The sequence below is a fragment of the Acipenser ruthenus genome, chromosome 10 (assembly GCF_902713425.1).
Source record: "Acipenser ruthenus chromosome 10, fAciRut3.2 maternal haplotype, whole genome shotgun sequence".
Lineage (NCBI taxonomy): Eukaryota > Metazoa > Chordata > Actinopteri > Acipenseriformes > Acipenseridae > Acipenser > Acipenser ruthenus.
Genome location: NC_081198.1, coordinates 565622 through 581502, shown reverse-complemented (window position 1 = coordinate 581502; position 15881 = coordinate 565622). Strand labels below are relative to the sequence as shown.

General features: G+C 44.0%; 1 protein-coding gene across 2 annotated transcripts in view; it reads left to right on the top strand.

Annotated features, from left to right (window-relative positions):
- The window catches only part of LOC117402461 (ras-specific guanine nucleotide-releasing factor RalGPS2), a 69066-nt gene extending 54798 nt beyond the window's left edge, over window positions 1–14268 (top strand). The window contains exons 9-20 of one of the 2 annotated variants that reach the window (XM_034003608.3): window positions 354–491; window positions 1399–1489; window positions 2378–2445; window positions 2873–3017; window positions 3372–3523; window positions 4695–4749; window positions 5244–5321; window positions 6630–6735; window positions 7667–7759; window positions 9835–9940; window positions 10367–10458; window positions 10584–14268. In XM_034003608.3, the coding sequence (XP_033859499.1) occupies window positions 354–491; window positions 1399–1489; window positions 2378–2445; window positions 2873–3017; window positions 3372–3523; window positions 4695–4749; window positions 5244–5321; window positions 6630–6735; window positions 7667–7759; window positions 9835–9940; window positions 10367–10458; window positions 10584–10613 (1154 nt within the window). In that variant the 3' untranslated portion in view covers window positions 10614–14268. The remainder of the gene's footprint in view (window positions 1–353; window positions 492–1398; window positions 1490–2377; window positions 2446–2872; window positions 3018–3371; window positions 3524–4694; window positions 4750–5243; window positions 5322–6629; window positions 6736–7666; window positions 7760–9834; window positions 9941–10366; window positions 10459–10583) is intronic. The other variant, XM_034003617.3, reaches the window with a different exon arrangement.
- Window positions 14269–15881: the final 1613 nt, after the last annotated feature.

The following is a 15881-nucleotide window of genomic DNA, read 5'->3' as shown; positions in this document are numbered from 1 at the left end:
GTCTGCACAAAATGCAATGAAGTTGTTTCTCAACGAGACCTCTGTTACACTTTCAGTAAATCCTGGTTAGCGTGTACCGTAGGCGCTGCCAATCTGGGGAGACAAGGCTTTGAGACAGAGCCCACGGGACAGGACGAGTTTATTTTGAAACCAGCCTGTGGGGGAAAATGAGCTATTCACAGGGAGCCCTCAACACATGATTGACAGCTTTAACAAAACATTCACTTTCTTTTTTTTTTCCTAAAGGTATGCTGTACTGCCTTCAGCACTGTGTGGATGCCCAACAGAAATCTACAGCTTGGAATGCATCCTTGGACGTGGCCAGCATGCTGATATTGCCTTGTCTGTTGCAGGAATGTATCTGTCGGACCTGACTTACATCGACTCTGCCTACCCCTCCACAGGCAGCATCCTGGAGAACGAGCAGAGATCGACTTTAATGAACAACATCCTGAGAATCATCTCAGACCTGCAGCGATCCTGCGAGTATGGTAGGTAGAAAAGGGAGAGACCAGTCCTAAAGATGGAGACAGACTGGACAGCACTAACAGTCCCTATTCAAACTGGGCAGCACCAACAATTCCCTATTCAAACTGGGCAAAACCAACAGCCCCTATTCAAACTGGACAGCACTAACGGGTCCCTATTCAAACTGGGCAGCACTAACGGGTCCCATTTTGTCCTGCCACGGTGATTAGCCACACCCTGGTTTGTTTTCAGCATAAGAAAATGGAAAATTAATTATTTCAGAATCGTTTTTCATAATATTTGACTGATCATATGAAAAATCATTTTTAATGCCATGTAAAATAAATAATTCAAGAGTAACATAATTTCTTTGGACTGGAACCAGTATCCAGCTGATGAGTTTGTTTTCGTTTCTTCTCCCTATATCCCTGGGCCTGGCAGCCTTCCTGATCCACACACATCTACTGTGCTGTAGATACTCCCCCTGAACGGGTACACTTCCTATCTGTTTCAGTGAGCTTGTGGGTGGCAGGCTGGGATCTGGAAGTCCTCCTCCTCATTTCTTGGCTCTGCTGGGATCCCAGCCTGACCAGCCAAGTCAAGATTTTGACACAAGCCCCCGTTTTTGTTCCACAATCGCCAATGTAGGTCAAGAGGATATATTGGGCTTTGGCCAGGGTTACTGGAGTTAAAACAGAGCCCCAGTAATCCTGGCCTTTTCCAACTCAATGAAGTCAAATGTTCAATAAACTGCTGAGAGACACTCAAAAGATTGGATTTATTCCTGAGCATAATAATTTATTTATTTGTTTCCTTCTTAGAACATGTATCCATACTGCTACACAGTGCCCTTTCCTTAATGTAGCCATGCTTCAAGGAATTCTTATTTAGGAATGAAATCGGTGTCTCTCTGTTTCATCCTTCATCTAGATATACCAGTGTTGCCTCATGTTCAGAAGTACTTCAACTCTGTCCAGTACATTGAAGAACTCCAGAAATTCGTAGAGGATGACAACTACAAGTAAGTAATTATTAGGTAACTCCTCTGGGGAGAGCAGTATGCACAGTTGATGGTTCACCACCTTCTACAGCTGAAAACTATATATTCACGTGTGTGTCCATAAAAAACCTTGAACCTGGAATTGTATAGAAATGTAAAACGTCATTCCTCATGGGGGGGCGGGGGTGGGGGGGCTTGTTTAGTTTTCCTCAAAGCTTTTTGCAGCCGCTCATTAGTCACTGTTGATTCAAATCACCTGGTGTTTTTGAGGCATTGTTAATTTAGTATGTCTCTATTCCTGTCGCACTGCTGTGTTATTTGAATTGAAAGTGAAGTGAGGCTGAATGGTCCCTTGGAATATAGAAATTCAATCCCACTGTACACCTCTGAACGGCACCAGTTTCTACCGACCTTGCTGGTGACCCTGGCTCAGTAGACGGGTGTGCCTGGGTGAGGGGAGCTTTCCCTCCTCCCTGCGGGGTGCCCTGCTCATGGGCAGCAGGACCCACATCTATGGGAAGGGAGAGAATACCTGTCATCACTTCCACAGATCTGTGGCAAGACAGAGTGGGACTCCCTTGTGCAAGTAAATAGTGCCTTTCACTCTTGAATTGGACATCCTGTCAGCACAAAGAAACCTCATCACTCTTTCCCTCTGCTGCGGTGACTACAGCCTCCAAGTGCAGTAGTGTCTTAGTTTAAATCCATACTGACTATAATTAAATGGATACTTTCAAAGCCTTGTCTGTGCTGCTGCTGCTGACGACAAGTTACCCCTGACAGTCGAGCACTGATAAGAGAGGACTGTGTCTGTTTGTTTGTCACTCTGTTTTTCCTGTAGTACCTAGATATCTGCTTATCAAATTGTGTGGAAACGTTCTTTACCACTGTTCTTCCTCCTTCTTGCAGGCTGTCACTGAAGATCGAGCCAGCCACAAGCACTCCTCGTTCCACAGCATCTCGGGAGGATTTAGTAGGTAAGGGATCGGACATTTTAACACACAGGTTTATTTAACTTGGTGTAAGGAATAGAAAGGAATCCTCTGAAAACTGAAAAAGCTATATAGCAAATCTTGCAATAAGGTACACGAGGAGTTGAAAACCATGAGTCTTGGTGTAGTGGTTACAGATGAGGACTGTCGAGGCAGAGGCAGGGGTGCTCTGTAATGTAGTTCAAGCTGCAGGCTGGCATGTAGCGGTTACAGATGAGGACTGGGAAACAGGTTGGCCTGTTGTGTTAGAGGTGAGGACTGGGAGGTGGGATTTGCATTGTGGATGGAACAGCTTTGAGGCTGTTTGGCCTAAGAGTTGTAGACTGGATCATTGCAGAGCTTTTTTTGTTTTCTTGTTTTTTTTTTTTTTTATGAGGATGTTTTTGATTGGCCGTCATCTGCTCTCCCCCAGGTCCTGACTCAGTGGCCTCCCCCCAGAGTGGCCGGCGGAATGTAGCAGGAGAGGGGGGTGCGTTATCCAAAGTGCCCCCTACGCCCCCATCGCCCCGAAACCTCATACCCTACGGACACAGGAAGTGCCACAGCTTGGGATACAAGTCAGTACAATCTCTTTGCCTGTCCATCCCGGCGATGGGCTTTTAAACATTGAACATTTTGCTTGTGCCAGAATCTCTTGCTTGTCCTCTTTTCCTGCTTGTAATGTGGTTCTAATTGATGATTAATAAAATACTCTGGTGGAATGCTGCCAGTCAGAGTCACCCTGTTAGCGATTTGATTTATTTGACGTACTTCTTTTTTTTTTTTTTTTTATCAAACCTGTTTTTTCATGGCTTGGCCAGCGTCCTGGTGTTACGGCTTGATGACCAAGTGATTTGTGTTGTTTGTTACTTTGCCCCTTGTTGATGATTTCGCGCTGACTCTGGTTGCTTTGTGTGTGTTTTGTCTCCCAGCTTCATTCACAAGATGAACACAGCAGAGTTTAAGAGCGCCACCTTCCCCAACGCGGGCTCTCGACACCTGCTGGACGACAGCGTGATGGAGAGCCACACCCCCTCACGGGGGCAGGCCGAGAGCTCCACCCTCTCCAGCGGCATCTCGCTAGGTAAAGGGAGAGTGGGTGCGGGGCTGGAGGGGCAGAGAGCTCCACCCTCTCCAGCTGCATCTCGCTAGGTAACGGGAGAGTGAGGGAGGGCAGAGAGCTCCACCGTCTCCAGCGGCATCTCGCTAGGTAACGGGAGAGTGGGGGCGGGGCTAGAGGGGCAGAGAGCTCCACCCTCTCCAGCTGCATCTCGCTAGGTAACGGGAGAGTGAGGGAGGGCAGAGAGCTCCACCGTCTCCAGCTGCATCTCACTAGGTAACGGGAGAGTGAGGGAGAGCACCAGCCGCTGTTTAATAATATCAAGAGATCCCTATGGTGTTAGCTTACGGGGAGCATTAACCCTTAGCGGTCCATTTATTCAGCCCATCTCAGGCGCGTCAGGTCCAATTTATTTTCACACGTACAGTTTATTTTAGACGCGTGGTTTAAAAGTATTTTTTTTCACAGTAAAACAGGTTTAAAAGGCACTGCATATCAACAGGACACTCAGTACTGCATCTCCAGCCCCGCCCCACTCCTCGTTCGCTGTATAGTCGTGCATACTGATAAATCATCTCCTGATCCCTCGTTTTATCACCAAACTCCTCAATAATGCGATCCAAGTAATTATTTTATTACTATAACATCTCAAATAGCTCTGCAAATGTCCGTGATATTCTTTGAGCGCTGGATGTAGAAGCAGCTATCTTGTTTATGGCCGTGTTATCTCTGTAGTGATGTGCATTGCTCAGATCCACCCCTTTTTTTTTTCTTTTTTTCCCAGTTTCTCTCGGCTCCTATCGGTCTCACTCAGCCATTGAATGAATGGTTTTCTCGGCTTTTTCCAGAGAAAAAAAAGACTAGAGACCTGTTTTTTTGATGATGTCAGACAGGGTCCGACATTGGACCGGAAAGGGCAGAGGGTTAAAGTTAATAATAGTAATAATGTAAAAGTGTACTTTCCTTTAAACATACTTTCCCATGTATTCTTGTTCTTTTAAATCCCCTGGAAATTTGTTCTGGAAAGCAATTTTTATTAGTATCATAATTTACATTCTGTTTTTATTCAAGCAGTAGACATTTGAACAGGGTTCATTACTGTAGGTGCATTTTATGGCCTTCATAAAGCAGAAGATTGACGGCCTCTTTGTATGTGAATGCATCTCACTTGCATTATCATCTTTTGTGTGTGCAGGGAGCAGTGAAGGATCAGAGCTCAGTGAAGAGACTTCTTGGCCTGCTTTTGAGAGGTAAGGATAACAGCAGCCTGCATTGTATCTATCACCCATACACAATACTGACGGGCTCTGTCAAAGAGAAAGTAAACAAAAAACTGAGATCATGGAGCCTGCAAAGTCAATGCAAAGTACATAAGAGCCAGCAGAAATCAAATACAGGAGACGTCAGTAACAGGCACCTTTCAGCCAGCAATGGAATAGACTGGAACAGTCCATGTCCTATTCCAAAAGAGCAGAGTTTATAGTTTCACATATTGTGTTAATTTGAAATGGGCAGGAGTTTATGTTTTGTAATCAGGAGGAAAAAAACAAATTGATTTTGAGAAATACATGGAAATTTCATAGTTCACTCCAGTAAATGTTTTTTTTTTTAATCAACGCATTGGAATGCTGTACTTCATATCTCAAGGACGTACGAGCAAGTGCATATGACTACGTATGCATTTTAATAACCTTCAATTCTACATGTATTTGTTCCCTTCAAAACATATCCTGAAATCCAACAGGCACCGCTTCTATCACTCCCTCGGCCCTGTAACAAGGGTGGCAAGAACCCCCCACCGAGGACACCAGAAAGCCAGCAGGTACAGTCCCGCCCAGCCTGGGGGGTCATTAGTAGGGTGCTGGTTTGTTTGGGGTGCAATGAGGTGGTGGACTTTCTCCTGTGTGATTTCTGTTCCTTGTCCCTCCCATTAGTATCCTGCTAATAGTGGTGGAGGGCTTCATGCAGTGTCGTCACTTTACTTTCCAAACGTGTGATGTTGCCTCCTTTCCTTCTCGCAGATTCTTACTGCTGTTGCTTTTCAGTTTCAGACTGACCCCCCGCCCCCCATTTATTAAAGGACTTGCATCCCTGAGACCAGGTTACAAGACTAGAGCAGAAAACATATACTCTTTCTTGTAGGACTCTCAGCAGCCTTGAATTAAGCACAAAGGATCGGCAGCATGCAGTCGCACTCACGCTCACACACACAGGCTTGACATGAATGCTCTATGCTTATTGGGTGCTGGGCTCAGATTAACCCAATATGTGCAAAGTGAGGACCGAATGAAATCAGTATCACAGCGAGGGCACATTGGTGATGAGAAAGCAGCTTGAGTTGAATCACTTTATAACTAAAAAACCAGCAGGCAGGTAAGTACAGTGTAACAGATTTAATGCACAGCTCCTCGTTCTGATAGCAGGAGCACCCAGTGTTTTGGAGAAAGTGACTCCCCCACGCAGCTGTAGAAATGGGGTTTAGAAGTGTGCTAGTGTGGGGCAGGGAATACCTTCTTAGCAATCCACTGTGCTTTAATACCGTTCCGTGCTGTGGAAGGTTTGAAATCTTAAATAATGATTTATTCATTCACTGCTGAAAATGTGTCTTGTGTGTTTTGTTTGATTTTTCAATCAGTGGCCCAGGCAAAACAGCCCCCTGAGATGTATGGTAGCTGTGTGATAAGGGTCTGCTGCACAGCCAGATGGCAAAGTGCCACCCTACTTCTAAACAGTTCGGCGTGACAGTTCGGCAGTGGAGTGACATCAGCATTACTTGATTTTTCTGTGTCGAGTCTGCTCAGAGATGTAATAATTTCTTGGCAAGCCTAGCCTAGCGAAAGTAATTGAGCTTTCTCCGCTGAAACACAGAGTATGATTCAATCAGTTACATTCTTTTATGGTGTTATGCACAGGTTTTTTTTTCATTTGTTTTTTGTTGTTTTTTACCAATCAGTTCTGGTAGCAAAGTAGTGTTTGACTAGGTCTTAACTTCAACCTGGAAATGAAGCCCACAGCACAACCACATGGGTGAATGGGGGTGGGGGGAGAGTCCATAGGGTAGAGAGAACCACAGAGCTGTGCCTGTAGAGCTGCTCTGTTCCCTGTCATTAAGTGAGCCCCGTCTCTCCAGCTCTGCAGAGTCCGAGGACCTGGCAGTGCACCTGTACCCGGGGGCCGTGACCGTGCAGGGGGTCCTGCGAAGGAAGACCCTCCTCAAAGAGGGGAAGAAGCCAACGGTAGGACACCCCATTGAGTCACAATACCCCATTGTTTCACAGACTGAGTAGCTGCTGCGCTAATCTCAGACTACCTTGCCTAAGTTAAGAGAAAGTAGTCAAGATTAGTGAGACCAGCAGAGAGAAATACCCGACACCTAAAATAAGCTTGAGCAATCTTTTGAATGAGTGAGTTAATGTAAAAATGGAAAAAGAACAAAAGTACTGCCCCGACCCACACACACCTTAGCATTATTAACACAGTCCAAATTCAGTGTATTTATTATAGAGACCGATGGTGTATATCCCATCCGAAAGTACACCATGAAACAACATTTTCCTAAAACATGTGTAATTACACTTAGTAAAATGAATGAAACCAGCTCTGACGTTCATGGCTGTTGAAGCATGGCCAGTTCTGGAGAGCAGGACCTGGTGCACCTCTTTGAATTCTGAGTACCATGCCATGCAAACTTGGCTTTGATTTGCATTTCTAATTGCTCTGTGAAACGGGGTTACTGCCTCAGCCCTGCAGTTAGTTGAAAGGTGTACCGTAAGACAGGCTGAGCTTTTCAGTATGACTATTTCTTATTTTTACTAGTCCCCATGCAGTTGTGCAGGAAAGGGTATTTTATGGTTAGTATACTTTTATAGAACGTGCTATCCAAACACTGCACATTTTCCAACTGGGAAAGTGTTTTACACAGTTTTGTTTTTTTTTTCTTCTACTAATAAATACAAACCCGATCAGGCAAAAAGCACTGATGGAAAATTGAAACAGTTCCATTGAAGACTAATGATTTACACCTGCTTTCATTTCTTAATGAACATCTCAAAGAGGATACACAGGGACCCTCACGTGATCCTCTCTATAATCATGTATTCTTTGTCATGGGCTTGAAGAATAATACAAATAGGATTTATTTCTTGTATTGAAATGTGATTTTTGCAGGTCGCCTCCTGGACAAAGTACTGGGTAGCTCTGTGTGGGACTCAGCTCTTCTACTACCCTGCCAAGTCCCTGAAAGCCACGGAGAGAAAGCATGTAAGTGTTTCCCTGCTGCGCTCCACAACCGAAGACACAGACTTATCAGATCAACATTCGTTCCAATAAAAGCAACCCACTTGCAGCATGTAGATTTATCTTCGTGTTCTACTTGAGGTACAGTTAATGGAAAAAGCATGCAGCCCTCGCTAGGGAGAACATCTACTTTATACATTACTGTATTAAAGTAGTGCAGGCCACACAGGGGGCTTGTCCTCCTAGGTGGTTTCTTTTATCTAGTTAGTGTTCAGAAATGACAATGTTTACAGAGCAAGCAGCTTCAAATATATATATATAATTATATATACACCTTACCGTACCTCTGAACATTTGCAAATGTAATAAAAATGGGCAGTTAAAATAGATATGTAAATAAAACAAAAAATGTAATTTGCTACAGTGGTTCTTTAGGACAGAAATTAGCAATTTGTGAACTTTTCCCAAGGGGCTGCCTAGAAAAACATCAGAAATACTGTAGCTGTGTTTGTCATTGCTAGAAGAAAGAAAGAAAGTGCTCCATTTAGCAGGAGTTAAAACACAACTTTCGCAGCTGACATGGAAATGGTACAGTGCCTTATAGGAGCCTCTAAGGAGCAAACAAGGCAATTAATAGAGTGGTACAGTAATCCACTCACCCGGATATCAGAGTCCTCGAACAGATGTCTTTGCTCATGATGAATAAAGACCCTTACATCATCATCATCATAGTCATAGTCAACAATGTGCCAGTTTCCATTCCCACGTCGCTGTGGGGTAGATTACCAAGCCTTGCGTGATCACAATAAGCCCGGCACCCAGCTCTCTGACGGGGGCTGCTTTGCAGTACAGCCCTTTCTCCTCACAACTGGATGATTGAGTTTTTCAGAATGGGGCACAAATGAGCTCTTATTAATGCACAGTCACTAAAGCATTCCCTGCTTCCTGTTTTACTTGTGCTGGAGAATAGCAATATTTATAACCTCCAAACACACTGTATATTATCACAGCTGCCAGCACGACACTAGCCAATTCACTGTCCTGTTATAAATTAACCATGTCAGCCAGTGGGCTGTATACAGTGTGTGCGTGTGCGCGTGCGGTGTGTTTGTGTTTTCAAAACTGTTTATTTCACATATAAGCCATTACTGTTTCTGTAAGTTAATGCTGTTTAATTGCTGTAAATAAAACATACCTTGAAGGGATCTTAATCGGCAGAGTTATCCAACAGGTCTGCTACACTTGAAAAGGCAGAAATATCACTGTATGTAATGAGTGTTGAAATACTGAATGTACACACTGTATAATGGCTGTGGTTGTGCTAGTGCCCGCACCACTGCCTTGTAATGTGTTAACATTATGAGTCAGGCCTGGGGAGCAGGGACGGTTACACAATACAACAGTTTCTGTACGCTGCTCGGCTGCCTGCTCCATGTGCCTCTTATCCCATTGGATACGCTCAACAGGACCTGCCCACAAAACCCACAGCAGCGCTCCCCACAGCTAAGCTCTCCTTATATTTAGAATTATATGCTGCATTTTGTCCATCAATCAGGACGGGCTTTGGTTATCAACCTCTTCAGCATTGCCACCATAGCTATACTTAGTCACATAAACTGCCCATGTGCGTTGTGTTTTTGATCAACAATAATGAACAATGGGTCAGTCAGTTACTGGCATGGTAGTGAATGGAGTGTTGGACTTGCTCCCCACCCCCCAAGATGATGATGTGGGCATTTAACTAACTTTCCAGTAATGGACTGGACCGTTTTGCCTGTACCCTACCATTCTCTGTAAAGTAATATTTGGTAACGAGGATCAGTTTCACTCTAGACACAGTTCTCAAACTGAAGCAACTTGGGTCTGCAGCACAGAAATACAGGTACAGTACATGTAGATTTGTTTTTTTAACTAAATAATTGTACTATTCTTAACTGGATGGTCTTTTATAGCACAACTCTCTACAACATATTCACTGCAGTTGATTGAGCGGATGGTTTCAAAATGTTAATAATTGACTGAGATGGTGTGCTCTAGTGTTGATCCGTTGAGCTTTCAGTAGGTCATTTTCTTTTAATTTTGTTGTGTTTTTTCCCCAGTTCAAGTCGACCTCCAGTAAGAGCACGTCGGTACTGGGCTGGATGGCGATGATGGCAGATGACCCTGAGCACCCGGACGTGTTCCTGCTCACAGACTCTGAGCACGGTGAGTCAGTGTGCGGCCAGGGGACGAGACTCTGTACATGGGACTGCATACCAATCACTGGGCAAATACCATGCAGGACCTGGAGAACTGTGCAGACGCTTAGAAAATCTGTCGCACCCCTGCCACGCCTCATACACTTTAAATACAGCAGCTAACTATATGAACGGGCCTCTGCTAACAGTGCATGCAGGCCCCAGGAGCTCCTGCATTGAAGAAGCTGATTCTGTGAATTAAGATATAGGATTACCTCCTTCATACCGCGGTCTATTTGAGATTTACCTTAGGAGGGTAACCCTGAGGCAGCTCCATTGATAGTGATGAACCCCTCTTTTAAAGCATCTATGATTTGATTTATTTTCCATGTGTTTAAATTGCATTAAAAGAATTGTGAAGTGAAACGCTGTTGTCTTGAATGTGCCCTCTCAGGAAACTCCTACAAGTACCAGGCAGGGAACAGGATGAATGCCTTGCTGTGGTTTAAACACCTGAGTGCTGCCTGCCAAAGCAACAGACAGCAGGTAACCAGGCCCTGCCTTCTCATGCTCAGCCTTATCAAAACAACATGTTCTAATGGATTGGTCCAGACGTCAGAATTGCTGCAGAGTAATGTTTTTGACCTGTGTTCTTGTTTCCCCTTCTGAAGGTTCCGACAAATTTAATGTCTTTTGAGTAGCTGCTGTGAATGAAGGACCAGGTGAACTGCTGTACAGAAAAGACTGTAAGGATATTGGGAGAGACTGAGCCAGCAATCACTAACCCAGTGCCACAGCAGAGCCTAGCCTCGCTGAACAAGGCAACTAAAAGCACTAACATATGAAGGGGAGCTGAGCCCTGCAGCTTCAGAGGGGAGACACTGAAGACTGTAACTGCCATGGACTGTGTGCCCACTTTGCACTGAACTTGACCTGTGGAACCACTGCCTTAAGGAATGAGAGAGAAACAGAACCATTAAAGAGGCTTGACACCAAGTAGTGTGCGTGTCTGTTCCAGCAGCGCAGGTCACGGTGTGAATCTGGAGGACCTTCTCTTCAGCTCCCCCTCCCTTTTTAACACCTGGGTGTTTTGTGTTTTAACAAAGGGGGGGTGTCTTGATCAGACTTCTTTTTTTTTTTTCTTTCCATCTCTGATCATTTGGTTGTAATCCCCATTATGCTATATTCTCCTGTGTGAATTTAGTTTCAAGCAATAGGAATGCTGTGTTGCATTTCATTTGCATTTGTCACGACCGCATAGCAGACCTTATTGAGCTGTTCTGGTAAGCTGCCAGTTGACCCACATTCAAGTTTCTGATGGGTTCACAATTAGGGTTTGTTAGTTTACATGGTTAAAACCAAGAAGTGTAGAGCCAGCACATGGTGCAAAAATGTGGTTTGTGTTTTACACCTGACTGCCCTGTTTTTTTTATTTTTATGGAAAGGTTATAGGATGGGGGGGCTGGTGTTTGATATTCAAAAGGGTTCGAATCTTACAGGATTTTATAACACAACTATTTAAATAGTTTTCAGTTTTTGAAAACCTTTTTGTGAGCACAGTTTCTAATCACTAATGTTAGTAATAAACTAGTAATCACTCACACTGATTCACCCTCTCAGTGCAAAGAAGCATCAGGAGCTAGACTGCTGCAGGTTCACTAGCGGCACAGCACTTCCACTTCTCATTGTTAACCAGCAAAGCAGATACAGGTTGGGGCTTCACTTTCCCTTTGTCTACTCGGTCCAGCTCAAACTGAAAACACTTTGGGGAGTCAAAACCCATTTCTTTTCCCCGTAGTTGGCAGTATTACAGTGTAGAAGTAGCCTGCACATGTCGAGGTTCTTTTTGTTACAATTGATTTCCCAAGCGTTTGTTTTGACGCGTTTTGTACCCTTTGTTTTTTCTTCTGATTGTTTGATCTTTGTGCAGATGTTCCTGTTGAGTTCTTTTTGGGCCACGCTGCTGCAGCTAGTTTGGATTTCCAAGCTGTTTTGATACACGTCGGCAGGGTGCTGGGTTATGACTTTGCAAAGCTTAATTCGTATAATTATTAACACTTCCCAGCCATCCAGCAGTGCAGTAGTAGGGCCTGTTACGTTTCCATCACTTCATCTGTTTACACATTGACCCGTCAAAGCTGAATCTATTAGCAGACATAGGTCATGTTCTTGCGCTGGTATTCTTCACATCCAAATTAAACTGGCTGCAATAGAAACAATTTTCACCCCCTGGATACCAGTGCAGTAATAGTTATCAAAGATACAATCAACTGCTTGCTTCTAAACTCTTGTTGTTGTGTGTGCGATTCACAATGTCTGGAATCCAAAAGAACTGGATTAAAGATGGAAAAGCAACTGCAGTGATAGTGGTATCCAGGGTTACAAAAAGAACAAGGTCTGGTAATATGTACTTTGTCTTTGTGCCCCAGGGGGCTTCGGATGCCTGACATTAACTCTACGGTTCAGCAGCCCTGCAGCAGCACTCTGCCTCTGCCCTGGAAGCACCCAGCTTCAGCTTTGACTTGTGTTAATATACTTTCAACTCTCACACTGACGAGCTGTTGAGACCCTGAAGAACTGAAGGACCCAGTATTGACGAGGATACCGTGAAATGAATTCACCTTTTTGGTTTTGTTAATTGCGACCTCTGTTGGGATTGATGACATGAATATTTACCAGGCTAGGAGTCTAGGTAAATAGGAGGGACTGGAAGGTGGTGTGGTTTGTGCATGAGAATAGTTCAGATAAGGAGAGATTTATACAGTGTTTCATGTATAGAGTGGTACCATCCATGCCAAAGTCGAGGCGCATTTAATGAGACTGACTTTTGAGTAAGACAAGAACAATGTGAACCTGGTGGCTCTGTATTCTGAATAGGCAGGTTAGAGGCAGAGGGTGAGGGAGAGAGGTGACACATTAAGCACAAGTAGGGAGCAGCAAGAACAGTTTACAGAGCAGTGAAGTCATATGCTGGTCAGCCTGTCGTCAGGGTTTGTGTGTATGCCAGTGTGTAAATATATGTGTTTTTGTTTTGTTTTATTAGGAGTAACAAGCACATCTGTAATAGCTAGCTAGCTTTGCTATACATGGGACATGTGCTAACCCATGAGGGTTGTTTAAACCCCACTGGTTTAAGTATTTTGTTTTTAGTTTTTTGTTTTTTTTTAATCTGAAATTATTTCATTGCATTCGAAAGTGGCTTGAGTGTAAACTTGCTATGGAGAACATCTGCAAACCTGACTTGTGCAGTTTTAAAATAAGTGTGCGTGTGTAAATACAAATCTTATCCTAGATTTAAATGAGTTTTAAAACCAGTAATTTGTGTCGGAAGACATCTGCATTCTACAGCTTGGCAAACCCCCCTTGTTGATGTGACGGGGGTGGATTGCCAGTTCAGCTTTGGCCACGCTAATGTAGATCACATGGGAATCCTGTGCAGTTAAACAGGCCTCTGAGACAGCTCTGCTCTCCGTCTGCTCTGCCAGAAGATTATTGTTGAGACACAGGGATCATTCTCACGGTTTCAGTTGCAGTCTTGAAGTAGCTTGCGGCCCCATTGCTTCAATGAGGATGTTTCCCTCCTTACCTCCTGACGCGTGGATGGCTCAGAACACACTGCGTTACCCACTCTCTGCTATCCAGTGTAGGGTCTTGAACTTGGGCCACTGGTCCATGTATAGTAAGACCTAATGCTTTACCAAGAACTGGCCTGACGCAAGCCCCTTTTAGGCACTCCTCCAGAAACTCCTAATCTGAGCCAGACAGAGTTTACATTTTATTTATTGGGCTTCATCAAATGTCATAAAAGAGCTTGTTTAACTTTGGGGGAAAAAACTGGCTAAAGCACTGGCATAAATCAGACCCTGCTGGATTAATCTTCCTAAAATCCAGTATCTCGTGTGATCTTTAATATCAGTCATTTTTAATAGAACACACGTTGCTAAAAAGACTAAACCCTGTTCCCCCAGACTAAGAGCGTCCATGTGTCTCAGTCATTGAGCCACGATGTGAAGTCACACTACAAGCCCTTTCTGTGCTTTGGGATTGGCAGGTGCGAATGATGATGCTGTACTGAGTACAGAGCTGCACTATGACCTCTGTTGTAGAGTGATGTGCTGTTTTGGGGGCTTTGCTTTTTGTATTGATTGTTTTGTTTCACTGTTTGTTATATATATATATATATATATATATATATATATATATATATATATATATATATATATATATAAGAAGTTGGAAAGCCTGTTTGTATGCGTGTGTGATTTTACTGTGTGTGTTTGCACATAAGCTGTTGGAACACTTTAGGTACTGATTTAAACTAATCTTTCCTACTGAAATAAACTACTTGAATTGTTATCCGTCTCTGTTTTTATTTTGGTATAATTGTAGCATTTCTTTTTTCCAAATCTGTTAAGTTGCGACCTTTACTGCAAAGACTGCAGACCCCGTGTGTGTGTGTGTGTAACCCGCAGTGATTTGAAGGCCATTGTAGTTTACTGTCTGCATCCACACACAGCAATCCCTTTGGATTTATTAATGCTAGCATATCCAGAAAACACTGAAGAAATGAACATTTAGACAGAAGTCTTAATTACTTTTAAAGTAGATTATCCTGAAAGCTGTTTCTCCACCTCCCTCCCTGGCCCCCCATTTCAAATGGAATTCCTCGCAATCCCAACGGACAAGTATTTGATTCCGGCCTGACAAGCTGGAGCCATAAATTTTGGACCTCCCTCCCTCCCTGTACATACAGAGTATATTTTTCCACAGGGCTGGCCTCGCAACCAGGATCATGCCTGCGGTTACGCAACTTCAGAGGGAAACTTTGTGATTTGATTGAATTGTTTTTCTTCTTCTCACAGATTGCACTCTCCTGAATATTCGCGAGCAGCCTGTGTAGGATGTGTACTTCCCTTACAGTACGAGTGGCTGTATTCATGGGCTTGGTCCACATAATCTCCAGGGGCCGTGGCTCCATAGTGCCAAACACAGAGCTCTGTAACCTGTGTGGCTTTACAAGAGATGGTCATAGAAAGTCTGCATTTCTCTGCATGTGAGCTACAGTCCTCCATAATTCAGTTTTCTGTGCATTCCTCAGAAAGCATATTGTGATGGTTTACTGATGTTTATTTTAACTCTCTCTAAGGTAGTTTAGCTGTTCAGCTGTCCTTGCCTTTTAAAGATGCTTTGTCACAATATGTGAGCATCCACTTGCTGCAGAGGGAGGTTATTATAATTTACATCTTGACTCCAGTCTCTCAAGAAGCAAAACAGGAAATCATCACTTTTTCTTCAAATGGTGTTTTTGGCACCATGTACTGAACAAGACGCTTTGTATTTTCTACTTGGCTTTCATGTGTGTGTTTATTGGACCACTATCTGTGGCAATGCTGTCTTGGCGTGACAGCAAAGGGTTAGAAGGTATGGCAATGTCCATAGTGAGTGAAACACACTTGTCTAATTGACGCAGGAGATAATGATAATTGTACACTCTGCTTAAGACAGGAGCAGAGAAACAAAAAACTAATCCAAAGCTGATTTTCCATTGGGAACAGCTGAGAGGAGACCGCTGGGATTCTGTCCTCTGAGCTGAGGTTATAAAAGATGAGATTATGAACTATGCAAAATGTAGGTGAATGGCTTTATTTCTGTGAGGGACTTGTGCCCTTGGGAGACTAAAGCCCCCTGCCTGTTTATCTGCTCAATCGGGAGATGAAGCAAAGGAATAAACCAAGAAGCTATAAGGCAAAGGAATAATCCAAGAGACCTGCTAGTACAGCAATACCACCCCCTGCCCTCAACTGAGCCACACTGCCTCCCTGCCAGTCCCCCTGCCCTCAACTGAGCCACACTGCCTCCCTGCCAGTCCCTCTGCCCTCAACTGAGCCACACTGCCTCCCTGCCAGTCCCTCTGCTCTAACCGCTAGATCACACTGCCTCCCTGTCTCCCAGTCCCTCAACTCTAACCA